At 38.7% G+C, this 26,609-nt stretch overlaps 2 protein-coding genes across 3 annotated transcripts in view; one reads left to right on the plus strand and one right to left on the minus strand.

Annotated features, from left to right (window-relative positions):
* Window positions 1–444: 444 nt before the first annotated feature.
* HAT1 (histone acetyltransferase 1) lies at window positions 445–24,010 on the minus strand. Of its 2 annotated transcripts, none has more exons than XM_076342633.1 (11): window positions 23,935–24,010; window positions 21,802–21,873; window positions 18,943–19,018; window positions 16,282–16,402; window positions 10,208–10,387; window positions 9,853–9,974; window positions 9,248–9,352; window positions 8,798–8,904; window positions 6,043–6,194; window positions 4,633–4,749; window positions 445–848 (listed from the first exon to the last, which is right to left on the minus strand). In XM_076342633.1, the coding sequence occupies exons 1-11, from the start codon at window positions 23,990–23,992 to the stop codon at window positions 681–683; spliced, it is 1,278 nt and encodes a 425-aa protein (XP_076198748.1). In that variant the 5' UTR covers window positions 23,993–24,010; the 3' UTR covers window positions 445–680. The 2 variants fall into 2 exon arrangements, with proteins under 2 accessions (XP_076198748.1, XP_076198749.1); XM_076342634.1 differs by lacking the exon at window positions 23,935–24,010 and adding an exon at window positions 23,097–23,177.
* Window positions 24,011–25,096: 1,086 nt separating this feature from the next.
* Window positions 25,097–26,609, plus strand: part of SLC25A12 (solute carrier family 25 member 12) — a 50,961-nt gene continuing 49,448 nt past the window's right edge. Inside the window, exons 1-2 of the mRNA XM_076342624.1 lie at window positions 25,097–25,198; window positions 25,775–25,828. Coding sequence (XP_076198739.1) covers window positions 25,187–25,198; window positions 25,775–25,828 — 66 coding nt within the window. The 5' untranslated portion in view covers window positions 25,097–25,186. The remainder of the gene's footprint in view (window positions 25,199–25,774; window positions 25,829–26,609) is intronic.

Raw genomic sequence — 26,609 nt, forward strand, 5'->3', positions numbered from 1 at the left:
AAGTGCTTTCGGAGTCCTTAAAAAGCCCTGGCTCTTTCCCCAGTTGTGAGGTATTTTCCTGAAATCATGAACCTGCAAAATTGGAGGTTTGAAAAAGAATATGCTCAAGGCCCTTCAGAGGCTTAAGCAGAATGCGTCTGATAGCTTATGGGAGCAGGATCCACCTTCAAGAAAGGGTAAAGAGCCTGTACTCAGGAAGCATGCCAGCCAGGCCACAGAACCAGTCTTGTAACCTGCTCATACGACATTAAACCAAAGAGTGCACAGGCCCTACACAGTACAATAGGATCCAAGCAGAACAGCCTGAGGAGAAACAAGTTAGGAGAAATTTGAGAGATGCAATATTTATATTGCTTAGATTTATGTATTAACTTGCTATTCAGGTATCTATTAAGTCTTGAGGCAAAACAGAAGGGTAAAAGAAAATTCATACAATTGAAGTGATACTGTATCTGAGAATCTACATTGTTTATTTCAGCAATAAGTGCCCCCAAACCTAGAGTACAACATTTAAAAATCTACAACACAAAAATAGAAAATATTCAAAATGCACAGAAACACAAGTCACCTTTAATGTGATTAAAACGTCACATGAGATTTTTTTGCAGTTAAGTGGCAATTAAGGATGTGCTTTACAACACCATATAGAAATTTGCAAGTTTCCTGTACAGGCAGGATCCTCATGCTTGTGCAAGTCGTTCTAGGACTCTTCGGTAATCTGAAACAAGTTGTTGGAAGCTCTCTTCTAACTGCTCGTGTTGCATGTTTAGGTCTATTTGGTTCAACTGATTCGTCAGCTCCTCTGGTCTTAGACACCTTCTCATCTTGGCAAGTTCTCTCTGCTTTTTCTGAGCAATCAAACAAATAGTAGTTTGAACACAACCAATAATCATCAAAAACATGGTCTTTCATTAAATTTATTCCGTTCTTTAAGATGTCCCTAATCCTAAGAAAAACAGTAACGGTGTTTGATTAGGACATCATTTCTGTTAAAGCCTCATAGTTTCCGTATTACCAATGAACCAGGGAAGTGAAAAATGGTTTCAAATATTTTCCTTAACCAAACAGATTAGGTCTAATGGTACTTCTACTGCTGAAGATGTATGGCATGAAAAACTAGACTGTAGAAAATTGACTGGGATATTTAGTTTTATGCTGACATTAATCACACTGGCGTCCCATTATGTGGCTGTTCAGCCAACTAATTTCCCTATAATTGACTATCAAAAATTAATTTTAAGCCTCCTGTACACAGAAAACATTTCAGGAATTGTTACAAATTATTCAGAAGTTACCAGGGATTAGCAGTAACAGCACTGAAATGCAATAAGAGTATTTACAAGCATAAACGTATTTGTACAGCAAGAAGATGAGGAGTTCCCCTTGCTGTATCACATGTGAAATTTTTACCTGTTTCTTAAATGAAAAAGTATTTTGAGGTGTTTTTCCTTTCCCTACATGTTTTTTTACACAGCTGATATCTATTTCTGAATTGCTCAGCTCCTTAGTTACTTTCCATTCTTCAGTCTTCCCTCGCTTTGTAAAAGCAGAATGTCATTCAACATTTCATTAAAAAAAGAAATATATGCATTATGTATGCCTGGCATCTTATCAATAAGTCTTTGCAATGCCTATGGAATCATAGAGTTTGTTAAAACAACAAAACTCCCCCAAAACAATTCTACTTCTACCATCAGTCTCAAAATCAAAGCCTTTCTGTACTCTATTTAATTTTACACTTATCTCTCAAGGGAAAGTGTGTTTTCTTTCTATGATTGATGCTGAGGGTCAGGAGGAGGGAGTGGAGACCACAGTAAATTGTAAGTGAGTAACATCAGAAAAACCTTAATAATCTCCCACAGATCCTATAGATAGGCAAAGTTCAGTTCAGAAAAGGAGGTTCTGTATCAGAGTGCTGATGAGGCCTCCAGGCACATTTCTGGCCAATAATCAAGAAACTTTTCCTTGTAGAAAGGACATCAAAAGCAGCATAGCTGTTCAAATTTTAGATTCATGTTAGCTCCACCTAGTCAAAATGAGTAAGATACTCAAAACATGTGATGAGTTGCCCCAATGAAGAGAGATGAGTATCTTCTGAGCAAGCTTCTGTCAGTAGAAAAACTAAAACCTCCTTATTCTAGAATTAATTCAAAAGTCTGCTTAATTAACAGGCATATCTGTTAAGATTATAAATACTAGCTCTGAAAAAAAGGTGTCAGCTTTTAAATACCCATTACGTCTCATAGTATAACTTTAGGTCATCTCTAAGTTCCAGATTCCAGGTAAAAAGCAAACTCCCTCTGCATGTTTCGGATGTTTCAACATCCATTTCCCTCCAAATATACTACCAGCATATCCAGGTACACAAGATTCTGAAACCTGCAATCAGTGACGTTTTACCTGGACAGTTTCAAGACGATTCTTTGGGAGCAAGTTATTGGGCTGGGCAGAAAAGTATATTTTGTTCAAGTGGCAAACCCAAACCAAGTATTATGATTAATAAAAGCAGCACAGCAGTGGTGTTTACTTCCAAAAGGGATGACATGAAGAACAAAAACATGATCAAGGAGACATGTCTAGCAGCACAGCCCACTAATGAGCATAAAGAGCAGAGTTCTGCAGAAATGGAGAAGCCACAGTGAAACTGAAATATCACAAGCTGCTCACCCTCTAAACTGCCTTAGAGTGATGCCCTGTTCACTAAGATACCAAATCTTTTGTTTCCTGTATTAGTAGTACTTATACAGAGGGCAACATAGTTGGCTGTATCAGTCATTCCACTCTAATAGTGCTGTATACATAAAAATCTCAGTATTTTTAGCAACAGCCTCCTTGCTAATGTGAAGACTTCAAGGGGAATAGATGTATTACAGTTTTTTTCATCTGGGGTTTCTGCATACAGTTTTATTCCTGCTACTGTTAGCCAGGAAATAGCGGTAAGATGCAATACCATTTTTACTAAATTAAGGTAGTGGCAATTTAGAATTATTCTACATCTGTAGAGCATTGTTCAAGTGAAGCTATCAAGTCCTTTACATAAAAAAAAAAAAAAAAAGGATAGCAGCATTAGAGTATGCAGTAATATTCCTGATTCTTTATTAAATTTTGCTTTCCCCCCTCCAAATTACTATATATATTAAAAGTTAGTTTAATTGCAGTTCTGAGAAGTTTTTGAAAACAGCACCATGACTAAAATTTATTAGAAACATTGTTTAAAGTGAGTGCATGAGTAAGCTGTTTACTAGGTAGAACTACCATAAACAAGATGGCTGTTCTTCAGAACATGAAACTTAAAATCAAAGAAAGGGTGTTGGCTGCTTTAAGGATTCTTTTCAATCCTCACCAAAATAACTGAAAAATTAAAAATCCAATATTCTTAAGTAGCAATATTGCATATCTAGCAATACAAAATCCATTCATTATTAGTGCATTTATTGCATGCAAAGAGTAAAGTGGAAACAATTGCTAGAAGCACTAGAATTGAAGCTGCTTATGGAATTTTGGATTTCCCCCATAGGACTTCAGTGCTGAGTGAATGAATTGAAATCGTGTAACAGCCCTGTCAGCTGAAAAATCATGGCCTTATTTGTAGTGGACACCGAGTGAAATTTCGCAAAGGAGACAAGACACTCACGAAAAAGAACAGAAAGTGTTTTGATTAAGGTCCTGCCACTCAGCATGACATGGTATTATCTTCAGATCAGGCAAGTATTAAATACAGTGCTGGGTTCTCTGCTAATAGCCCCCCCTAAGTCCAACACAAGTACAATCAAAGTTTTGCTATTTTGGTATAACAGGGTAAGTGCTGCTTTAGGAAGGCTTGCAAGCTAGTCAAGGTACTTCTCATACTTTGTGAAACTTTTCCAACAGGGTTTTGGTTTGCTTAACAAGTACTTAATTGAAAAGAGTACTAACCTGCTAGTTATAGCAATAAACCTAGATTTATTTGTGGTCTTTTGACTCTTCATACAAAGACTGATGCCATTAGCAACTAGGATTTTTTTTTTTTTAAATCTGTATCTCAAAACGTCAGTTTATGCAACATGGACCAACTATATTGAAGATCCTGAGAAGGATACTTAATAGGAACTAAGAAAGTTACTAAGTTTAGTACTTGCTTAAACTTTACTGCTGAAATTATTTTCTATTCCATCTGCATGGAGTTCTACGTTGACATTGCTAGATTACTTCTAGCAAGCTGTTTTGTAAAGACCTAGCTAGCAAATAGAACAGGAATCTAAACTATACCTAGCCTGCAGTGTAAACTTATTACAGCATTTATCTCTCCAAATTTTTGGCTTATCTAAGATATTTTTAACCTTTTCAAGAAATTGACATTTTTTCCCCCCTTAAGCCTACCTGGGCATAGCCACTTGTAGCTAGATAACATAAGCTTAGTAGGAACTTCCTGCTGGAATTGGACAGGAAACAGTCAGGAGCCAAACACAGGATCTTCAGTACTGCTACATATGAATGTTCTCTGCATCTGTATACGTGTCAGTTGAACACTGCATAACTAATAGTAGTTGATTGGCAACATAATTGGCATCAACTACATTTATGGAAATGAAAGTAAAATCAAGTATAATTAGCCTTGAAATAAGTATTAAATGATACTTAAGTCATATACACCTTATAGGGGCCAATCAGTCTTCTTTTAACGTCCAACCGATAGCTTCTGGACTGTTCTGCATCACCCATATCTGTTGCACGTAATCGGAGAATTTCATAAACTCGTCTTGTGTGTTGCTAATGAACAGAAAGGAGAATAAAAACCATGTCTGAATAAAGAGGTCACTCAATAGAACTCAAAGTGGAGAAATACTGAAATATTAGAGTAGTTCCTCAGCTTATTGGAAGACAGTCAGAGGCACGGACAAAGCCTCAGTCAAACCTATCCTTCTGTCTGGTACAGACACACATTCGTGTTTTTCCTTCAAAACCATTTTCTTCCATGCAGCCAGTGTCTGATCTTTCAAAGTGTTGCACCAGCTGTAGAGGTGCTTCAAGGACCTGCTGTAAATGAGCAGCAGAAAGTCCAGAAGCCAGAGTCCAAAAATACTTCAAAGAACTGAAGGAGTGGAACTAGAGTGACATTAAGCCGTATTTTACTAAACAGTATCTACTTTGCTGATTTTAATAATCTCCATATACCTACTGTCCTTCACAAGGCCCCCTGGAAGTTCTAAATATGAGAATGAAACAACAATATTTAAAGTTTTCTTTTTACTAGGGAAGAAAATGAAAGAATTAGTAAATGGAAAAAAACTGAAGTGCTTTTGGAACCAGGATCAATGAGTATCACATCTGGGAAGAAAAAAAAATCACGTTGCTACTATATTACTGTTAACTGTTGCATCTGTTTGAAAACAGAATTTAAAGACCAAGTATTCTTTTGCCGAGCAACAGAACAAAAATAGGATTGTTTGTTTGCTACACTAGCACATGTTCAGATACTGTTAAAAAAGCAAACCAACTTATTTATCCTTTCAGGTTTAAGATATCAGACATAGAAGGCTGCAGATATAGTTTCCTTATACAAGCTCTACCATTTTCATGAACATTTGAATATGGCTTCACATCCTTCATCCCTCCAAGTTTTCATTAAACCACATTCAAATACTTTTTTTAACTAAGCAACTCTGCCTTTTCACTACCATACTCACTAATGAGTTCAATCATTTACTGAGATTACCAACAAATTGTTCAATTTTACTGTTTAGTTCTCCAAGTGTTTAGAGCTGCCTTAGTAGCAGTTGTTTGCTACTTTAGTATTCTGCATTCCCAAAACACTTGTTATTTGTATAAATATACTTGAAAGAAATGGAAACCATGTCAAATTCTATTACATCAACAGAATTAGTAGGTAAAAAAAGCACTTATCTAAAACCATGAGCTAGGTATCTTGCTTCCAGATACATCCTAAAAATCTGTTGAAATAAGCCAAAGTGGGTAAACCCCAAGTCTCCACCTCTATGTTTAAATTGTTATTCTACTAGTTTGGTAAGAATATGTCCAACTACAACCTTTCTGATTTAATACCTTATTTATTTTCAGTTTTTGTTGAGCTTCCATCACCATTTCTTGACTGAAACCTTGCATTAACTTTCCTGGGGAAAAGCAAAGCAAATCTTGACAGAGCTTTACAAGAACAAAGTCTCTTAGCTTCACATAGTTTTCAGATGGATCTTCGGCTAGAAAGAATAAAAAAGCACACAGTTAATATCAACTTTATTTGTTTCCTCATTTCTGGTATGTAATTACAGAGAACTATGGAAAACAAAAGCAGATACAGTATTAATCATTATATAAACAACTGTGCTTAATTGTAAGTACTGCTATCAAAGTTTTAGCTGTTTGACAGTAGACATTAAAGAGATTGCAGAAAAAACTTCTAGTATTTTGTGTATACAGTACTGTACAGTATTATATACGCATTTCTAAGACTGACAATATACATGTTTAATCCAGTTCAACTCCTTGGGAAAAGAAAGTTACTCTCTGTATAAACCCTTTTTCTTGTTTGTTCCATCTATTCTATATTTTCCAGAGTGGTAGAACTACTAGAACACAAACTAATTATGTGGAAAAAGACTGGTGAAACTATCCTACTGTATACAACTAAACTAGCCAAAGACATGTATTGACCAAGAGTTATAGTCTTTGTTAGCAGGGAAGATAGGGAAAGGTACAAGGACTCAAAGGACAAGCTTATCCAAAATAAAAAGGCTGGAAGGACTGAAGCAAAAGCTGATCACAATTTCAAGTTACTTCCATTTTGCTTAAGTGGCAACATAACTATCAAAACTGTTGCTTCAGAAAAACCACCAAAGTTAGAAACTAGCTTCGGTGAACATCAACATGGTCCCATATGCAACTTTATTCCCACTTACGAACTATGCAGAAGGAAAATGCATACAATGTTCTGAATATATTTCTTTCTTCCTTACTTAATTGTTTAGACAGGCTTACTACAAATAAGTAGCAGGGTCATGTTCCCACCAAACACTCATTTTTCTGTGGAGTAGCATTGTGGAATATATTGCTAAACAGCTTATATCCTAGCTGTATTTTTCTTTAGTTTTGAGGACCACTGTAAATAGTTGAAATTTGCAGTTTAGGGATGATCAAAAGCTAGGAAGTTACCAAGAAGAAGGACTGGGATAGAAGTTTTTGCTGTGTATATGCAGCACTGCACAACTGGCAATTTATTTTTTGGGTTGGAGAATGTTTATGATGATTGTATCAGTTAAAGTGTTTTGTGCATGAGTGACCTAATCTTGTATGGCAAGTCTTATAGCACTTATTCTGCAAAAGAGATTGGAGAAGCTGTACTAAAATGAATTGATTCCATTCCTTTTTTGCTCAGATTAGTTAAAAGAGAAATGAGGCAGTTTCTGTACAGTAAGCACTATCAGCATACATTTCACTTTGTCAGTTAGGATGACAAGTTATAAGCAGAACAAAATACTTGTTATAAATGTGAAACTCCAAAGTAATTTTTTTTTTAAAAAAGCATTAGCTCTTTTAAAGAAGTTAAGTAGCTCTTCACTTCCTCTTTTCAGAAAGGTTAAAGGCTTTACTTCACAATTTTAGATGCTATATAACTAAACATCCTGGCCATACCAAGATTGTCCAGCCTGATTTTTCCCCTCAAAAAGGACAATAAATAATTTTGTAAAAACCTTAATTTCCATAACTTGAGTGCCATGTACAATATTGCAAGCTTTCTCCTGCTTTATTCCATAAAGAAATTAAAACCTATTTTAGTGCACATTTACTGTTTTCTATAACCCTGCATTTAAGGCACTGAGCCATGAACATGTCACATGATTTATGCAGTACCACGTTAAGACTTTGTTTATCCTCAGCTATAAGAGCTATGTAAAGCTTTGTACTATTAAAAGGAAAAAGAAAAAAGTAAATGCATGATGCGCGTGATATCCTGTTGCATAGACGAAGTTATAATTCCTTAGATTCCTATGAACTGGATTAAAATTATGAGATGGATTACTTTATGTTAGGATTATCCTGCAGCAATGCATTATGAAGACAAGTGTTCTACCGTATTTTAATTAGAATGGGCGAGTTATTCCTAACTAAGATGAGGTGTGAGATAGCACATAGAATTGAATGGTCAAGTCATGTGTTTGAACTGCATTTCTTCCTATATGGGACTTGAAATGACAGGACAGATGTCACATTTGTAGCCATTTTTTATGTTATAATTTCTATGCACATACACCCTTTTCCCCCCTCTGACATTTCCTCAATTTATTTTTAGGTGTTTGTGCACACAGCTCTAGTATCATGGGTGCCTTCAGCCAGCAATACATACTCCTGGAGCACAAATTCTCTACAGATTTTGACTATCTGTAAAATTTTGGCTTGCACACTAATATTAATATGCTATTTTAGTTTTGTCCCCCCTCCCCCCAATTTTGAGTTTTGGCTAATAGGAGTAAGTTGAACCAGGAATTTGACAAAGCTTGATCTCTTGGCAAACTCAGCTGTGTATCTCACAATAAAATGGCTAATTAGCTGGTAATCCGTTCATGCTAGGGATTGAATTTTCCTGGTGTGCTGTTCTCTAAGTAAAGGATTTAAAGAGCTACATTATATACCGTTCTTCTATAAACCAGGGTACTATTAATCATGAATTGAGCTGAAGCTAAACCTTCAAAAGGCCATTTAATTCTGACAAATGAACATAAAAGTTAGCTTGCGGGCTAACAACCTGTGAATGCTACAAGTTGCTTATTAAACAGGTGAACTGAGTTAAAAATTCAACACAAACCTGTTATATCAAGTACTGTAGGAGAAGACATATAGTATCTATGAACTGTTTCAAGAAGCTGAGCACCATGGCCTTCTCCTTGGAATGGTGGCAAGATCAGCATCTGGCTACAGACAAAGGTACGTATTTTCAGTTCAAATGCATGCATTTGCAAACATTATAATGTAAAGGCTTAAAAACAAAATGGTATTTCATTTTAGATTAAAGTACGTGTAGCAATCTTCATGTTAAAATATAATTTTTAATGCAGTCTTAAAATTGCTAAATATTCAAAACTTGTTTGAGATTCCCTCCGCTTCAAGAAAGGAACAATGAAATAAATCAGTGCATAGCCAGCTAATAATGGGGATTTTTTTAAACAAATCAACACCATTATAAACAACTATTGGGAACTTCAGCAGTTCCCTCTTCTGAAATAAAAGGCAAGGCACGAGTTACGCCGCCAATTACCTTACACGTGGCCGGGTTTTGTCTGGGTACACATAGTAATTATAGACTGTCATGTAGCCTACGGTCGCAAAGAGCGTAGCTCCATCCTTATTATACTTCTCAAATCTGCAGATAAAACAGAAAGCCAAGCAGGTCAATTACAGTCGCGCTCCCATGCAGTGTCCATTTTCTTTTCCATTCTCCAACCGAATTTTCAGTGTCAGCAAGCTACTCTGTGAGGGCCCAATGGGTACACCTGCTATGTTCTGAATGTACAATTCACTTAATTGGTGTGCAGCAACTTGGATAAATCAGGCCTCTTTACAGCACTTCAGTGCACTTGCCTATTATAAAGATGAATAGGTGGCAAGTAAAAGAAAACACAGGCAAAGCTCATTTTACTGTTTAAGCCTACATTCAGGGCTCTAACGGACAACAGCATTTAATTCAGCTCTATTCTCAAGGTTTCCCAAAGCATAATGGAGGAAAACTCAAGCCTCATAAACAATGGTTTTTCTTTCCTGGGAAAAATATCATTATACTGCTCCAATAATTGGCCAGCCACAATTAAAATGCAGGCTTTGTGGAGGTAATAAGGTCCACTGTTGCTTTAGAACTGTACTTACACTAGAAAGTAGTTCCATCTTTCATCATCTACATCAATAAAGCTAGCAGTTTCAATAAACCACATCAAGAACGTCTGAAGCCTTTCATGATATTCTCGAAAGCCTGGACATGTCATGTCGGCCTAGGGAAAAAGCCAGGAGAAGTCAGGTGAAACCTATCACAGATGTAAGAGGAAAAAATATGCAAAACCTAATTAGTTCTCCAATACAAAAAAGCATGTTTATAATTATTAATAAACTGGTAAAATGATAGTGTATATATATACTATAGTTGAAACATTACTGAAAGTGCATCACTGAAAAAAACCCTTTAATTTGGTTGCTCAAAGGCAGAAGTTTCACTTATTTTTCATACCTTGTATATCTGATATGTTATATCTTCACCAGCTTCCTCGTTATGGACTGAATATGTGTGCAGCAGCATTCCAAAGGGCTTGAAGTTGACCTCCTTCTCCAGCAGAGACACAAAGTCATCAGTGTTTGTGCAAAAACCAGGAGGAATGATTTCTCTAATTTTACTTTCAACATCGTCTGCCTGGAGATTATAAAAGGAGGCAGGATCAGTGGAAGATTAGAAAGAGACAGCACTGATGTCACTATTGTGCTATAAGAAATGAATATAAAAGAGCTGCTATAGCCTAACAGTAATTAAAAAAGAAAAAAGTGTTCCTGTTGTTCAGTAGTGACCTTCCAGCAAGTAAAGGAGCTGCACTCATGAGATCTAGACACTTCACAATCCAGCCACTATAAGCATCAAAAAGCTCATAGTTGCAGCATAAGTTCATGAGCATTTTTATGTTTAAAGATTGTTATATTTGTCCACGTAAAACTTAAGTGTGTTGATAGCTATTCTGAAAGTGCAGCATATTCAGAAGCTAAGACCTTCCAGCCAGCAATTCTCCAAGACTATGCTACATAGTCTTGTGGAACTCAGGTTCCCAAACAAGCAGCTTACAAGAGGTATTAGGTGGTGCAGAACTAAGTGGAGGAAAAGGGACAAAGACCAAAAACGGTAGCTCCCAAACAGGAAAGTGACAGCTAACACACTCTTGCATTCTTACATCTCCCTGCTTGAAATGCCTGCCTATAGGATCAGCTGCAAAACACATTACAAACTCAGAAGAAAACATCCCACATTCAAATCAAAGAACATTTTGAAAACAAAGTTTGACATAAAATAATGAAAATATAACTGAAGGATACTGTCAGCAAGTCTGACCTGTAGTCTAACATACTAGGGAAGAAGAAATATTCTGACACCAAAATTAAATTCAGAGATTAAAATTACTCTTTTCAGATAACCAAAGTGGAAGTTAGAGACTATCAGCTGAGCAGACTTCATAATCCTTTTCAGACCCCAAAAAGACCACTTGATTGAATACACTTACTACTTCTTTTTAACCATGAATATTTGATGAAGTTTCACAATAACGTATTACTGCTTCTCACCAGGCAATAAAACTTAATGAATTGGTCTCAACTTAACAAAACCGTACTCCTCAATACAACCCCTAAAAGCCTGACATTACATTCAACAAAATGAGCTTACATTCAATTCAAACTTTCCTCCAGACAATGAATCCAAGTTTTTACTTAATGGAGTTTGCCGTGAGTTCAGCTGTAATGTTTGTATTGTATCTATTTCCACAAGGACTGACACAAGAACACTTTGTGTTAACTTACTAAGCAGCTCTTTCACACCGTTTACATGCATGATGGGTATTAGTTCAAAACCAAGACCCTTGCTACTTAGCATTCAAAACAGGGAAATTAAGATGCTTAGAACAAAATACACTACAAAAGGCTAATACAACATGCTACTAATTCCTGTCCTTTCAACCATAGTCCCTTAAGTAGAAGCAATGCACCTGCAAATGAATAGCACTTTATCATTCAGTTACATTTTTAGTGTAGAGAAAGATGGATGTAGTTCAGCACAAACAAGTTTTATTCTTAATGGTTTGGTACTACCAACATTTATATTTATATTTGTAGAGAGCTATTAAGCAGTTAAAATATAGCTCTACAATACTTGGTGTAAGAATCCAGTTAAAATGCGTACAATCTTTACATCCATTTCATTCTCAAAACAAAGGAGATGCATTTATTGGAACCTTTGCTACTCTTCTTAAAGCAATATTAGTTAAACATGTTTTCTTTACACTTACTGATTTAACTGCCTTACACAAAATCAGCCATTTTTTTCAGAATCAATGAATTACATTAAAGAAAAAGTATTTGTATGGAACACATTTTAGAAATGCTTTTTTTTTTTTAACTGTGCCAGTGCATTGTTTACACAAATCTTAAGTCTGCGCTGCTGACAAAGCTGTAGGAAACTGCAACTAAGAATCTGTAGCACCTTTCATTTTATATACCTGAAAAAGGCATGTAAAAATAATCTAGAATTAAAACAAGACTTCCAAGCATCAGTTCAATAACTCAGACTATGTGGAAGATATCTAAAAAGGGTGAATATGCAGTATGAAGTATTATATAAATAGTGTTTAAGTAATTTTGCTCTCCTCATGTTTTTAAGTTTCTTCATTAGTGATAAAAAGATAAACTTTCACCTGCTGAAAGCATGTCAGATAATGCTTCCATCACTGGCTGCCACCACAGAAAAATCTTGTTTTCCATAAAATAGAAAGAATTAAATCATGAGAACAGAGGCTTAGCAGATAAAGCAGTACATAATCCTTTTTAGTTCTGTATGACCACAACATATTTTCACCTACTGCCTCCTAAAAGTTCTCTCCCCTTGAAACGGGGCCTGACATAATTTAAGAAAAGAAGCTATATTCTTCAGTTACTTTTAGGGTTAACAAGATCTCCCTTTCTGACAGAGGAAATCCCAGAATCCTCAATTTGAGTGGTGGCATAAGTTTAAGTGATCCAGTTTTCAGTTAGTAAGTCCTGGAATATTGGAATCTAGAAATATAAACAGCATACAAATAATCTGTTTCATTAATACTTGTACTTTTTAATGGAAACATCCATTACATAGTAGGCACTTTCCAAATACTTCTGAGGTGCTCATAATCCAAGGAGTTACAAAAAATTTGTTTACTGTCTTTCCCTTGTGTATTTCTTTGATATTGGCAAGAGGTTCATTTCTTTTATCAGAGCAAGGCACTCATATCTTACCAACTGGCATGGATGTACACGATGACGCACAAATTTCTGTTCAGAAAGACAATCCAGTTGACTACTGCAACAGTGTTAAACATAGGCAAAGCCACTTAAAATGAAGCATTCAAAAACCTGAATGAAGCCAGCCAAAAGTTGTTGAGCTTATGGTTCATGGAAGTACTGTCTGTAATGTATTACTTTCATAATCAGAATCATGAGGTGATGATGGGGAATTTGGTATAGGCTTGTAACTAAATTTGATCTGTAGTAGGACTACTTAAGTGGGCAGTGTCTCACTGTACATAGCATTTGACTCTGGATAATTTTAATACCGAGATTAGTCTTGTACTAACAGGCAGTTATGACATTTGTATACATGTAGGTGCTGTTTCAAAGTGGCTTAATTTAAAATAATCATAGAAACATATTTGAAATCTGAATTTCTCTAACAGGTAAATGTATTAATTCCAGTGGGCAGCAATGGAGTGATCAGTAGCATTACTTAAAACAAGGATGCCCAATATTAAAATCACACTTTTTCATTAACTTGTGTGAAGCAAATGTATTAGACCAGCTGCAAAGCAAGATAAATACATTTATAGTAAAGACTGTTTCAGAGATTAGTGAAATACTTTCCCCCACCCGATCATAAAATCCAGATGAAAACGAGGATATTTGAACAGCTGCAAATCTCAAAGCAGCAAGCAATTCGTAAGTCAATGCTATTAATATTTACACTAGAAGGAAGCAGCCTCTCTTCAGATATTTGAAAGAATCAACTCCACCCAAGGGATAAATTCTGTCCATTTTCACTACATGAAATGACACCTTCTGTTCAAAACATGATTGATCATACTTTGCTGAGCCTTCCCCACTAACATGGTTTAGATCCATCTTTAGGAAGATGATATTAAGATGCATAAATATGACTGGCTCTTGACATTTCAGGATCTTTTCTTCCTCATGTTTGAGGAGATCTTGGAGGAAAAAAAAATAGTGGTATTGGGAGGAGTATTTCTGTCAGTCCCTAGCGGAGTTTGTAGCAGCTGCTTTAGCAATAATGGAACCAAACTTAATATCACAGAATAAAACCACTTGCTGTTGAATGGGCTTGTGTGGGTATTTAGATACAAAATCTTAAGCTGTGAATAACTTTGCAGAGCATTAAAACTAACTTCTCACTTGTAACCAGTTATGTTAAAGGCAAAGACTGCTGTCCTTTCCTAAACACCATCTATTCACAGCACATCACAGCACAAAGATTACCTGTCATGTATGGCAAATAGTCCACATCTTAGTATGATTATCCTGAAGGAGCTGAGATCAGCAACCAAACAGTTAACTTAGAAAAGTAAATGTTAATATGCATTTAAATTAACACCTTGCTGTAATGACAGCTTATGTTTTAATCTCTGCAAATGCATTCATATCTTAAGGTGGTTAAACTAATGGCAAACACAAATGCAGAACAAGATTGATGACCGCCATATCTTTTTTTCCTACTAAGGTTTAGATACAGTCATATGAGCAGCCTATTTGGATGTAGTGTTAACAATACCAAGGGAAGCCCAGGGTAAGCTACCACATTCTTCCGATTCAGTCAAAGCTTGTAAATACTCTGTGAAGTATACAGAAGCCTTGCTCAAAAAGATCTTCTGTTTTGTCCCCATCTCAAACCCTTTAGCAATTGGAGGAATAATTCAGTAGCAGAAGCAGGGCTTGAAAGAAGCCAGGATTCTGAGCAATCAAAAAAGTCACAGAGCATGCTCAGGGCAAGACAGACCTTGTTTACCTTGCTTGTACCTCCAGAAAAGTAAAGTGGCTTTGTTATTTGTACAGAAAATAGATAGACTGTGAGTAAAAAGGTACTATGGTGTGGATTCCTGTTGTGACGTGATTTTGAAATTATATTGGTGAAAGGTTGGACTGTTATTCTAATGATTACTACTTTGCCAACAGGCTTTCCTTTTTTTCTTATTTCTAAAAACCTTCTAAAGATTGAAGAGCATGACCTTTCACTCCTAAGATATGTTGCCCTAGCCTCAAAAGTATTTCAGACATGTCCAGGCACTTAGCCTGTTGAACTAAGTATATTCTAATACAACTTCAAAACAAGGAAGGGCAAATCTTTAAAATTCATTTAACAAAGTAATTCCAGTATTTTTTTGTTTAGAATAGGCCTTTCCTTGAAAATATTTAAATAAACTCTGATTAATTTGAAATTAGAAACTTAAAATACAGCTTGAAGTCGTAAAGATGTTTACTTTAAAAAAAAAGCTTCTCAGGCAGAGTAATTTGAAGTCAGTGCAAATGTATAGCCATTTCACACTACAGAGTATTACAAAGATTAATCAATAACCATATTAATAGTTCTTTTGGAAAGAAATCAACTCAATTTTTTCTTCCTTATAACTAAATAAAACTCAGGTGATATTAAGTTTTCTTAATGCACCAGAGACCACTCTGAAAAATTGAGTTTTTCTAAATAACTGCACAGGTACTTATACAAGTATTTAACAGTTAAAAACATTGTTAAGAAGGTATTTTATTCCTATTTGTAAGTTCCATATACCTTTCTTCAGTTGGCTGAAAGACTGATTAGCTTAGCTTTTGTGAGGTTATCTCAAAAATATTCTGAGAGCATATAGGCAGAAGGATTAAAAAAAAAAGCTTTTCTACAAGTGTTCTAAGCTTGGAAAACCTGTTGGCAAAAAAAGTTAAACACACCCCCGAAATCCAAAACCAAACAAAACATCCTGCAGGTAACTGTATTATTGTATTCTTTTAAGTAAGATGTAAAGCACACATGATACCCAACCAGAAGTTTCTAATCTAATTTCTGCCTTACTTGTTCTCCACATTTGCCATTTAAAGAGACACAGTCAAGCATCCTACCTCATGCAGTGTTTACAGAAACCTCCTTTTCCTTCTTACTGAATTCTCTTCAATATAAAAAACATCAATGCTAGTCCTCCTTCTGGAGACAGCTAACATGAAAATACAGACTTGCTAAGTTGTTGTGGTTTTTTGGTGGAGTTGGTCTTGGTATTAGCACCTCATGTTTGACTGTACTGTTTGACACAATTTTGATGGCACTGCAGTCAAAGGAGGAACAATGGGAAAACATATAGATGAATTTCAAAGCTTTTTTGAGCTTAGCAACAAAGGAAGCTTTGTTTGTTTGCTTTTAATGTAAATCATGTTTGGGTGGGTAATTACTAAACCTAGCATTCTTGTCCATATCCCAGCTAAACCTTCTCAATAATATTTTAAGCACAGGTCTGGTTCTGTCTTTACCTCCACACAGTCAAACTTTTCATTAACTTTAGATGTATATTCGATGCGGAAGAGCGTTGACAGGTTACCAGCGATATAGTACAAGAGGATCTTCAGTCCCTTGTAGCCAAAAGCAACTTCACTGAGGAAGGAGAAAAGAGCAATCAGGAACTTCATATAAGTTTCACAGCAAAACATTCACATCACAGAGCTTTCATTTAATAAGCTTTGAAGTTCACATCGTCTTTCCCAGTGAGGTATACTAAGCTTCCTAATAGGATGTCCTGGTTTCGGCTGGGATAGAGTTAATTTTCGTCCTAGTAGCTGGTACAGTGCTGTGTTTTGGATTTAGGATGAGAATAATGTTGATAACACACCGATGTTTTAGTTGTTGCTAAGCAGTGCTTACGCTAGTCAAGGACTTTTCAGCTTCCCGTGCTCTGACTGAGAAGGCTGCAGGTGCACAAGAAGCTGGGAGGGGGCACAGCCAAACTGGCCAAAGAAACATTCCATACCATGTGACATCATGCTCAGTACACAAACTGGGGGAAAGCTGGCTGGGGGGGCCACTGCTCGGGGACTGGCTGGGCATCGGTCAGCGGGTGGTGAGCAATTGCATCATGCATCACTTCCTTTGTATATTCTATTATTATTGTTATTATTATTACTATTTTTTATTTATCTCAATTATTAAATTATTCTTATCTCAACCCACGAGTTTTCTCACTTTTACTCTTCCGATTCTCTCCCCCATCCCACCCAACTGAGCTGTGTGGTGCTCAGTTGCTGGCTGAGGTTTAACCACGACATAGGAAAAAGGAATCAAACTGGATGTGCACCACCTAGACAGAGATAGTGTCTTACAACACTATTTCTACTAGTTATTTTGCTCCTCTAGTGGAGAAATAGAACATGTTCCTGAACTCAGTAAGGCGGTGTCTGTGCACTTACTGTGACAGCTCAAGAAAGAATCACAGAATCATTAAGGTTGGAAAAGACCTTTAAGATCATCGAGTCCAACCGTCAACCCAACACCACCATGCCCACTAAACCATGTCCCTAAGCACCTCTTCTACATGTCTTTTAAATACTTCCAGGGATGGTGACTCAACCACTTCCCTGGGCAGCCTCTTCCAGTGTTTAACCACTGTTTCAGTGAAGAAGTTTTTCCTCACGTCCAATCTAAACCTCCCCTGGTGCAACTTGAGGCCATTTCCTCTCGTCCTATCAAAATAGCTAATACAGCATTTACATTTCTCAATGTCTTAAACTCATTAACATTTATTTATATTAATTGATCAATAACATTTATTAAAACTTACTTTGCAGTGTAGTATAGTATTTTGGAAAACACTACTGCAATTTATACTGTATAAAACAGATAGATAACCAGTCATAGCAATAATATGTTTTTGGTGGACTGTCTCTGTATACTTATCCAATCTAACTAGAACCAAGTAAATGTAAAAAAAAAGGTACAGAATACAAAAGCCTTCTTTACACTTTGAAAATACAACTTGCCTGGACATAAACACTATACTGTTGTGAAGTACAGAGAATTTCTTTTCAGGCAAAAAACTGAACTGCAGAAAACGGTAATGTTCACAAAGAAACAGGTTCCTTTTTTTGTTATTTTAATGCATAGTTACATTTTTTTTTTACTGATATTTTTCTTTTACTGTAGCACATTTATAATTTAAAATTTGAAGTATAAGTGCCAGAACAAGAATTTGCTGGTTAGTTATACTTACAGATTAGAGAGTTCTCCCACTACTAAAATTATAATTATTGTCAGTGATAGCTGCAGTAGATGTGTGATAGCATAACTAATTTTATTACAATTAATATAGGTAGTTCATCCTACTCGGATTATGTAGAATGCTTTTTAAAGGAATTGGGAATAAAGAAGCTTCACTACTTCAAGAAGTCCACAGATATGTGCATGCAGATTTTCCTTAGTGGTGTTTTTTTGTTTTTGTTTTTTTAAAAACTATGGCCAGATTGTTGAATATCACTCTACCAAAAATATTAAATGACACTTTAGCACTAGGGACATAGTGGCTAACTTCCCTACAATATTAATGAAAGTCAGCATACTTGGGGGAAAAAAAAAAAAGAAACAATACTTTTCTACCTGTATCCCCTGCATGTCTAACTGGTTGCAAGTGTACATATTAGAGAAAATAAACCCCTGAATTCAATACAGTTAACATTAAATGATCTAGAACAGCCACCAATGTGAGTTTAAGTTAATACTTGACTTCTGTGTTTTATTCACTAAAAATCCCATGTAGTAGTAAAAAATAAATTGATATGCTGTTGCTAGATACTGTTTTTTTGGTACACATTACTGTGAAAGTTATTAGCAAGAATTGATAATTCTTTCCCAATCTTAGAAAAATGCCATGAACACAATACCCACTTAAACAAGTAATTCTGACTGGAAAATCAGCTATTTAATTCTCTGCTAATCTACCTTAAAAATAGCACATAAAATGACTACAGGGTCAAACTCTGTAAGCTAGGCACCAAGGCCACTGTTTAACTATACAGTCATAAAATTGAAGGATTGCTGTGTCATTTAAAATAGCTTGGTACAGCAGGATTTCTTCTTTTCTAAAAATTTGGAAGCAACTCTCCCCTTCCAGACCTATTAATTCGACTCTCGATACTTTAACTTACTCATCTCCAAACACTTGATGGCTATACTCTGGATTAAATGTTGTGTTGTCATCCTCCAAATCCTCAGGAAAGCGAACTGAGGGGGGGAAAAAAAAAAAAAAAAAGCATGACCAAGTCATCAGCTTCAGTTTGTTTATTCACAGATGCCACGCTAGATGTTCATGCATGCTTCCACTACAGAGTCAGACAACTTCAGTTATGAACCTACAAACATTAGGCTGGCATACAAATGAAATAAAGACATCTTGTGCAATTTAGATGCAAGTTATTTCATCTGAGGAGATCAAATCATTAAGCAGAATAAAATTGAGAAACTGACACAGATGTATACATGTATATATTTCATATATACATATGAAATATATCATATTCATATGATATATATATTCATATATATCTCCCCTGAATGTTACTGCCTTTAACTTCATCTTGAACACTGAGGACACTGCCCAGCTGGATATTCCCACAGTAAGCCAGACCAATCATGTAATCGGTGTTGCCTTCTCATTCTGCCATTCTTCTCCTACATGCAGGTGAGAACGCTTCACTGTAGGGGGGTTTCACAGAGTGATGAATGGAAAGAAATGTTTACGTTTATGTCAAAGTTTTGGAGAATCAGCACAGACACATACAAAACAGCTGCACCAATACTATACTGGTACTTGTACCAAAATAATTAGTGATTTTTTTTTCTGTTTACTTTTCCTCAAAGCCTAGTATTAGACAAGGTCTTTTCTGGTAGTGTAAAAATATTCGCTATAATGGCATCTACTCAAACTCAGTAACTTACCAAAAAAGCATTTTATTCATGCTTATGGGGTTACAGCAGTTGCTCCACAGTAATTGTGACAGGAGTTCTTTCATCATAAAATATGATTTATGATTAGTGGATGAAATTAGAGATTAAAGTAGGATTTTCTAGGAAAAATTTTAGGTGACTGAGATTCTTGATTCCCAAAAATCCTCTGTGTATTTGCAGTTAAAAACATTACCTAAAATTGGAAGGGATAGAACTCTTAACTTAGGCATTAAAGTGATAGTTCAGCCACGTTAATGAGGCACAGGTAGCTCAAGACAACAGTTACACATTTTTAATGTTGAATGAGTCAATATTGCATTAGCATGAGCATGCAATGTGGTAGGGGTTAATATTGCTATTAAAGGTTTTTTTTTTTAATATTGCTATTAAAGCTTTTTTTTTTTTAAAGCACATGAAATATTGAACCACAGCTTCATTGTGCTTTACTCCAGTAAAAGTGGAGATGAGAAAAAAAGGTTTTTCTGATAATATTAGAAAGGAATTATTCAAAGAAAAATGCAAGTGAGGAGCGTTCTAGTGACAAGATAAAAGTTTGGCCGTCTCAAAAGCAAAAGAGAATGGTTGCTCTTGTCTTCTCAGATTTAATTCAGAGAGGAACAGATTTGAGGCAAAGTAGCAGTGTTTAAGAAAACAAACAAAAAACAACAAAAAAGAAACAAAAGAAAAAACAAAGAGCAATTCTGAATTGTCACCATGGAAGAAATTAGGACCCTAAAGAGGCCAGTGTATGACTGCTTTTATATGCATGTGGGAAATATATGCTTTTTTTTTTTTTTAACGGTACCACTTTGTGGCTTCTTTTCTTTTCTCTTAATATAATTTGTATGTGGAACATCTACACTCTCTGAAATAAAAAAGCTAAAAATAATAGCTGAGATGGGCAATGGGTACCTTGATCAAAAACCCTCCAGCAGTCTCCCTGAAACCTGATATAGTAGCTTGTCAGATTTCTAGACAAGATTCACTCAGATATTCTCTCTCCTTCTTTCCTTTGGTTTTAGAAAGGTGGAAGAGAAAAATAAACCATTAGATCTAGCCATAAAACCATTATTTTAAATAATGTTTAAGAGGAAGAGAAATACTTCACAATTACAGTGGCTTATAGATTTAAGTATTTTGATTATAAGGACATTTTGGCTCATAAGCCAAAGGTGATTGAGTATTAAAAATGCTACTAAACTATACAGAACAGATTGCTAGTAGTAGTTCTGAGAAGTGCTTAACAGGTTCATTACTTTTATTTTCTTAATAAACAAATTGCTGAAGGGCTCGAAAGATTGAAAATTAGACAGGTATGCCTTATTCTTCAAGTTACTACTGCTGCACCTAAGTTTGAGATATAAGCAAGTCCACCCAGAGTTTAGTAATTCAGTCTGTGTTCTGGGTGTCCTAGTAAACAAATTAGCTATAGAGAGCAATAAACAGTTCTTGAAAGAGTGACATTTTTTTCTAATTCAGATTTTAAACAGTTTTCATGAAAAATGTCTTGTGTAATCCAGATGTTGGGGGGAAGGGCAGCAAAAAAACCCAACCCAACACCACTTTTCAGTCTTCTTTCTTGCTTTTATTTTTTTTCCCCTCAAAGAAAGAGAAAAGGGAAAGAGGTTAAAAAAATATGTAATATATAATTAGATATTTGTAACCCTAAAGAAATGAGTTCTGTTGCTATGGTCACCATGAAGAAGACACATACTTAGGACTGCACCATAGCATAAAGATTAGAGGGAAAAAGGGAAACTAAAAGAACAGAATGAATACTTTGAGAAAATAAGACAAGCTGTAATTCCAATGCACTCTGGTAACATGCTAATAAATTGGTGATGACATTATTATGCAGAGACAGGACTGAATTTCTATAGCTGTACTTTAATTGTAGTAGTCTCAGCAAAGCTAGACTATGTATTCCTATTCTTGTGTTTGCATATTTACATTAATAAGTACATATTAAAACCTGGGTGGATTTAAGTATAAGGAAGTTTCTTAAGAAGGTACTAAAATATTCCAGTATCAAATGCACAATATTTAAAAAGTGACATTACCTAGTTTCAGCTGAATTGCTTCATTTGTATTACACTTGTATTCAGCCAGCTTCTTTTCCATAGCAGTAAGTCCTGAAGAAAAAGATTTTTTTTTTTAAAGAGTTAAGAGGTGTACAAGCTATGTGTCACTAGTATTCAAGGAACATATTTAGAAAAAGGTTCTCAAAACCAGAACACACAAACAACACAAACCCACCAAAAATACTGAACAAGTAGGTAGAAAAGCTACAATATGCTACAATGTGTAAAAGGAATATAGAGATTTATCTCAAACACTTTTCTGGAACTAGAAACAAGAACTAGAACACAGACCACAAGTACCTCTCTCTTTAGTTTCTGAGAATGAAGGGCATTACAATAAAAATATTTGTGTTCTAAATTATTACCAATAAAACATATTTGCAAGCTGTAAGCAGAAATGAAGAATTCAGTCTAACAGATGTTTCTTTTAAAGAACATGTTAAGTAACAAGTTTCAATGCAAACACTTGAAATGCCCCAAGTCATTTTCATAAACAGGGGTTCATGAACTACAGTGGCATGTATACCACCAGCAATTATCTAATTACCACTTCTCTTCCAGAGCAGATGTGGAAGGAAATAATAAACAAATCGCATTTAGTCTGTTTTTCAAAGCATAATCCAGCACAGAAGACACGTCACTTATCATGGCATTTTTCAAGTGCTTTACAAATCCAGCTCCCCCTTCATTCCAGAAGTCTCATCAGAAAGTTCTTCCTCTAACTTTAGATAGTAAACTTTAAGTAAAAACAAGTTTAGGTTTTTGATGCCCCTCCCAGTAAACTAGTAGACATGGAGGTACGCTCTAGCTTACCACTACCAAGCGTGGGGACCGTGAGCCTCATGATGCCTGCCCGCCCAGCGGCTGCATGACCATAGCAACAGGGGGGCGGAAAGTTAGCCGCGCTCCCCACCCAGACACCCGATTCCCCGGTCGCCCGAGCTCATCGCGGTCAGCCCTCACCGGCACCCCCGCCCGCTGGTCCCGCCACGGCCGTCCCGAGCTCACGCTCCGCTTCCTTGCCTCTTGTCGCGGCCACAGCGCTCCCACGCGCGGGCGGCACCGGGGCCCTGCAAGCGCCCGGCCGAGGCGAACAGTGTCGACCGCCCCGGGGCCCCACTCCCCCTCACGGAGAGGCACCGGCAGCGCCCAGACCTGTTCCCCCCAAGCGGCCAAGCCGCCGCCCCCCTCCGCGGTCAGGGTGGCAGGGCGGGCGCTGTCAGCCCCCGGAGCACAGGCGGGAGGCGCAGGGCAGGGCAGGCCCAGGGACTCACCCGCCATTTCCAAAGAGCGGCAGCGGCCGAGTCACCCGGGCAGAACGAATCAACCCGCGCGCCCACTCACCGGAAATGAGCGCACACACATACACTTCCGCTTCCGCCCGCCGAAACCCAGCGGGGAGCCAATAGCTGCGCTGTGCGAGGCGCGTAGCCCGTGCGCATGCTCGGCGCTGCCCCGAGCGCCGCGCCGTCCCGTCCCGGCGGGAGCCTTTAAGAAGCGCGTCCGCGCTATTGCTCGTTTGCACAGCCCCGCCCCCAGGGAGCCGCCCTCAGGGAGCCGCCGCCAGGAGACCCGGCTGGCTCGGCCTGGCCGCCGCGCATGCGCAGTGCTCCCTGCCGCGGCTTCGCACCTGCCCCGGCAGCGCGGCTCCGCGGAGGGCGGAGTGCCGGGCCGGGCCGGGGCCGCGGGTGCCCCGCTGTCACTTCTGTTTCAGATGTAAGGGCGCCTTCCCCTCGGACGGCTGAGCGCTGTGGGCATGGGCGGGTTAACCCGGCCCGGACCCGTGGGCTAAATCGAACGTTAACCCTTTGCGAAGAGGCCTAAGGCACAACATCTTCCCTTCCCGCTTTGGAGCGGGCAGACTCTTTTGAGTCCGCTCTCTTCACACGTAGACCTCGTGGCTCAGTGCCACCGTTCAACTGAGGGAAAAACAGAGCTTTATCACTAGTGAAAGAGAAAGCCATATGCTGAACCACTTGTTACAGCCGCTGCTGGAAGGACCGTGGAGATTTCTGCAATTTTAAGGGTCTGTTTTCTGATGCACACTGTTACTCCGCAACTAGCGTATACGTGGACTTGCTGAACAAGACGGTTCAGCGGTCAAATACTCACCAAATAGGCACATTTCCAGCAAAATTATTTCTGCTGTCAGCTGGCACGTTAGGCACATACGTAGTATGTGAACGCCAAGTTATCTTCAGGAAGTTTTTGTTGACCCGGAGCCAAAAAAAGTTCTGCTTCCTAGAAATAATTTGTTGTTTTAAACTTACAGAGGTGAGCCATTGTTTTGTAACTACCATTATAAACTCCCAACTACTACATTGTCATATCTCACTGTGTTATCTGAGGTATAATGGAAGCCGTCCTTTTTATGTTTTCCAGTGACGTGTAATAAAAGACACTTTGTTGGGCCCTTGAAATAGTACAGCAAGACAAAACATGCATTATTATTTAAGTCAGGTTTTACAAGCACTTGCTGTGATTGAACTGTCCAAACAAAGTATAAATTTCTCCTTTCTTGAGGCTGTGGCCCACATGTTTTTCATTTTGAGGTATAAAGCAAGTCACTGTGCTCTACTGCTAAAGTATTAATGAGAATCTGTCAGAAGCTACTGAATTCCAGCCAGAATTGGTTACTTTGTGCCTGTTTCTTTGTTAGAAATACGGGGCTACTACCACTTTGCAGCCATGCTGCCAGAATATCAGTCTATAAACAGTTTCAGCACTCGGTATCAACAGGTATAGCTTTGCTGACCCTCTAGCAACAGGCTGCATCTGTTAAGCCAGAAATGAGTTTCAGCAGCATTTTAAAAAGTTCAGTCTTGCACCATGGAGGTGCTACCAGCAGCTCCCCGGCAAGGACCCACAGCTGCGCTCCTGATGCCTTTGCGGGGGCGGGTGACACGCCGTCCAAACCGCGCTAATGGGGGTAACCAACACCGCCCGCGGTGGGTCCGTGGGGCGGCTAACGCGGGGGGCGAGGAGGTAGCGACACCGCTTCTGCCCTGGTCGCCCGCCGAGGTGCCCGACCGAGAGCAGGCGGGGCAGGAGGTAGGGCCACGGCTGGCTTGCCGCCCGCCGGCGTCACGGATCAGGGGCTGCGGCGTGAGGGAGCGGCGAGCCCCGGGCTGGGGTCGCGGCGGTGCCGGTGTGCTCCGCTCCGCTCCCTTCGTCCCCGGAGACCTGCGTCGGGCGCTGCGGCCGCTGAGGGGAGCCCGCCGAAGGGAGCGGGCCGCGCCGGGCGGGGCAGGGCAGGGCAGAGCGCTCATTACCACAGCGCTGCGCTCAGGCGGCGGCTGTTGCGGCGGCGCGGCGGGTGGGTAGCGGCGGGCGGCTCCTCCTCCTCCTTCTCGCCGGGCGCAGCATGGCGGTCAAGGTGACTCTCCCCGTCCGTCGCTTGTCGCAGGAGGAGACGGGCGGACCCCCCCCCCGCCTGCCCGCGCGGGGCGGCCGGGGGGGAGGCGGGCGGCGGGAGGAGGCAGGCGCTGCTGTGGGAGCCTCGCGGGGGGCCGGGGGAAGCCGCCGGCGGGGGCGGTGATGGCGGGGTGGCCCCGGGGAAGGGGCAGCGCAGCATGCCCTGCCCTGCCCTGCTTCCTGAGGTGAAGCGGCGAGGCTGCGGGGCCGAGGGCCCGGCGGGCGCGGGGCGCCCCGAGGCGGGCGGGGCCCGGCGGGCGCTGGCGGAGGGCCGTTATCCGGCGCGCGCGGGCGGTAACGGCTGGCGTCGCGTGGGGCCGGGGCGCCGCGCCTCTTCCAGGCAGCCCAGAGTTTGACAGCTGTCATCGGTGCTGGAGTCCTGTAGAGTCCCGCAGTAAGCACAAAGGGGTCGTATTTGAGATTCGCCCTGTCGGTTAGATAAGGGAGCTGGTGTTGCTGCCCTTATCAGTGCACACGGTGGTTTTTATCTACACTGTCAAGTAGTAGAAGCGAAGCATTAACTTGCTTGTGTTCACAGGTGCAATCAACCAAAAGAGCAGATCCTGCTGAACTACGAAATATTTTCTTGCAGGTAAAAAGATCTGTCTAATGTTGTTTGATTGACAGACTTTTATTTTTTGCCCTTTCAGCGGTTTGCCACGGCATCATGCGCATGTCGTGCTTGTGGGACGCTTGGAAGTTCACTTTGCAGGCACAGTGTATTGAAAAGGCCTTCAGGTGTTGAGGAGAAACTGCTCCTGATACAAATTGTGCTTAACCATTTCCAAATTATAATCTTAAATAACTTTATGAGGTATTTTTTAATTTTCTACAAAGTAAATAATTATAACCATAACTAGGTACTGTTATTTTTTTAAAGACACTTTTGCAAGATTCTAAAAAATTCCTCTTTCATGGCTCTATGTTTTGTTCTTGGGGTTTATATGTGTTTCTCTTAAAAATGGATGATGACTGGCAATGGTTTTAGAAGTTAAAATTGATTTCTTAAGATTGATGTATTTCATAATATTATCTCTTGCAGGGCATTAGAATTAACATATGTCAGCATGAAGCTTTCTTCATTCTCCTTAGTTACGGTGAAGCATGATCTAAAAGGAAAATCCAGTCAATCCTAAAACTTTGATAATAAGGTTTGAATTAGGCAGATGGAATACAAAGAACAACTATGTTACAGGTCCATAGTTGGACCGCTGATATTTCCAAAATCACTAAAATACTTTTTTTCTTTCCCTTTATGTTGAATATTATACAGTACATTCCAGAAGCTTTACCCTATGAAAAAGGAAAGAATATAAAATTAAGTATTAGAGCTAATACTGTAAATAATAAAATCTATTATTTCATCATTTGAC

This window comes from Aptenodytes patagonicus, chromosome 6 (genome assembly GCF_965638725.1).
Source record: "Aptenodytes patagonicus chromosome 6, bAptPat1.pri.cur, whole genome shotgun sequence".
Taxonomy (NCBI): domain Eukaryota; kingdom Metazoa; phylum Chordata; class Aves; order Sphenisciformes; family Spheniscidae; genus Aptenodytes; species Aptenodytes patagonicus.

What these genes read in the sequence shown, in the direction of transcription:
- HAT1 (XM_076342633.1), bottom strand. Translation starts at nt 23,992, where the DNA reads ATGTGCCTAACGTGCCAGCTGACAGCAGAAATAATTTTGCTGGAAATG. An exon ending in AAAAACTGAAAATAAATAAG is followed by an intron (nt 4,750 to 6,042) that starts GTATTAAATCAG and finishes TCTGTTCATTAG; the next exon opens with CAACACACAAGACGAGTTTA. An exon ending in GACTGATTGGCCCCTATAAG is followed by an intron (nt 849 to 4,632) that starts GTGTATATGACT and finishes TTGATTGCTCAG; the next exon opens with AAAAAGCAGAGAGAACTTGC.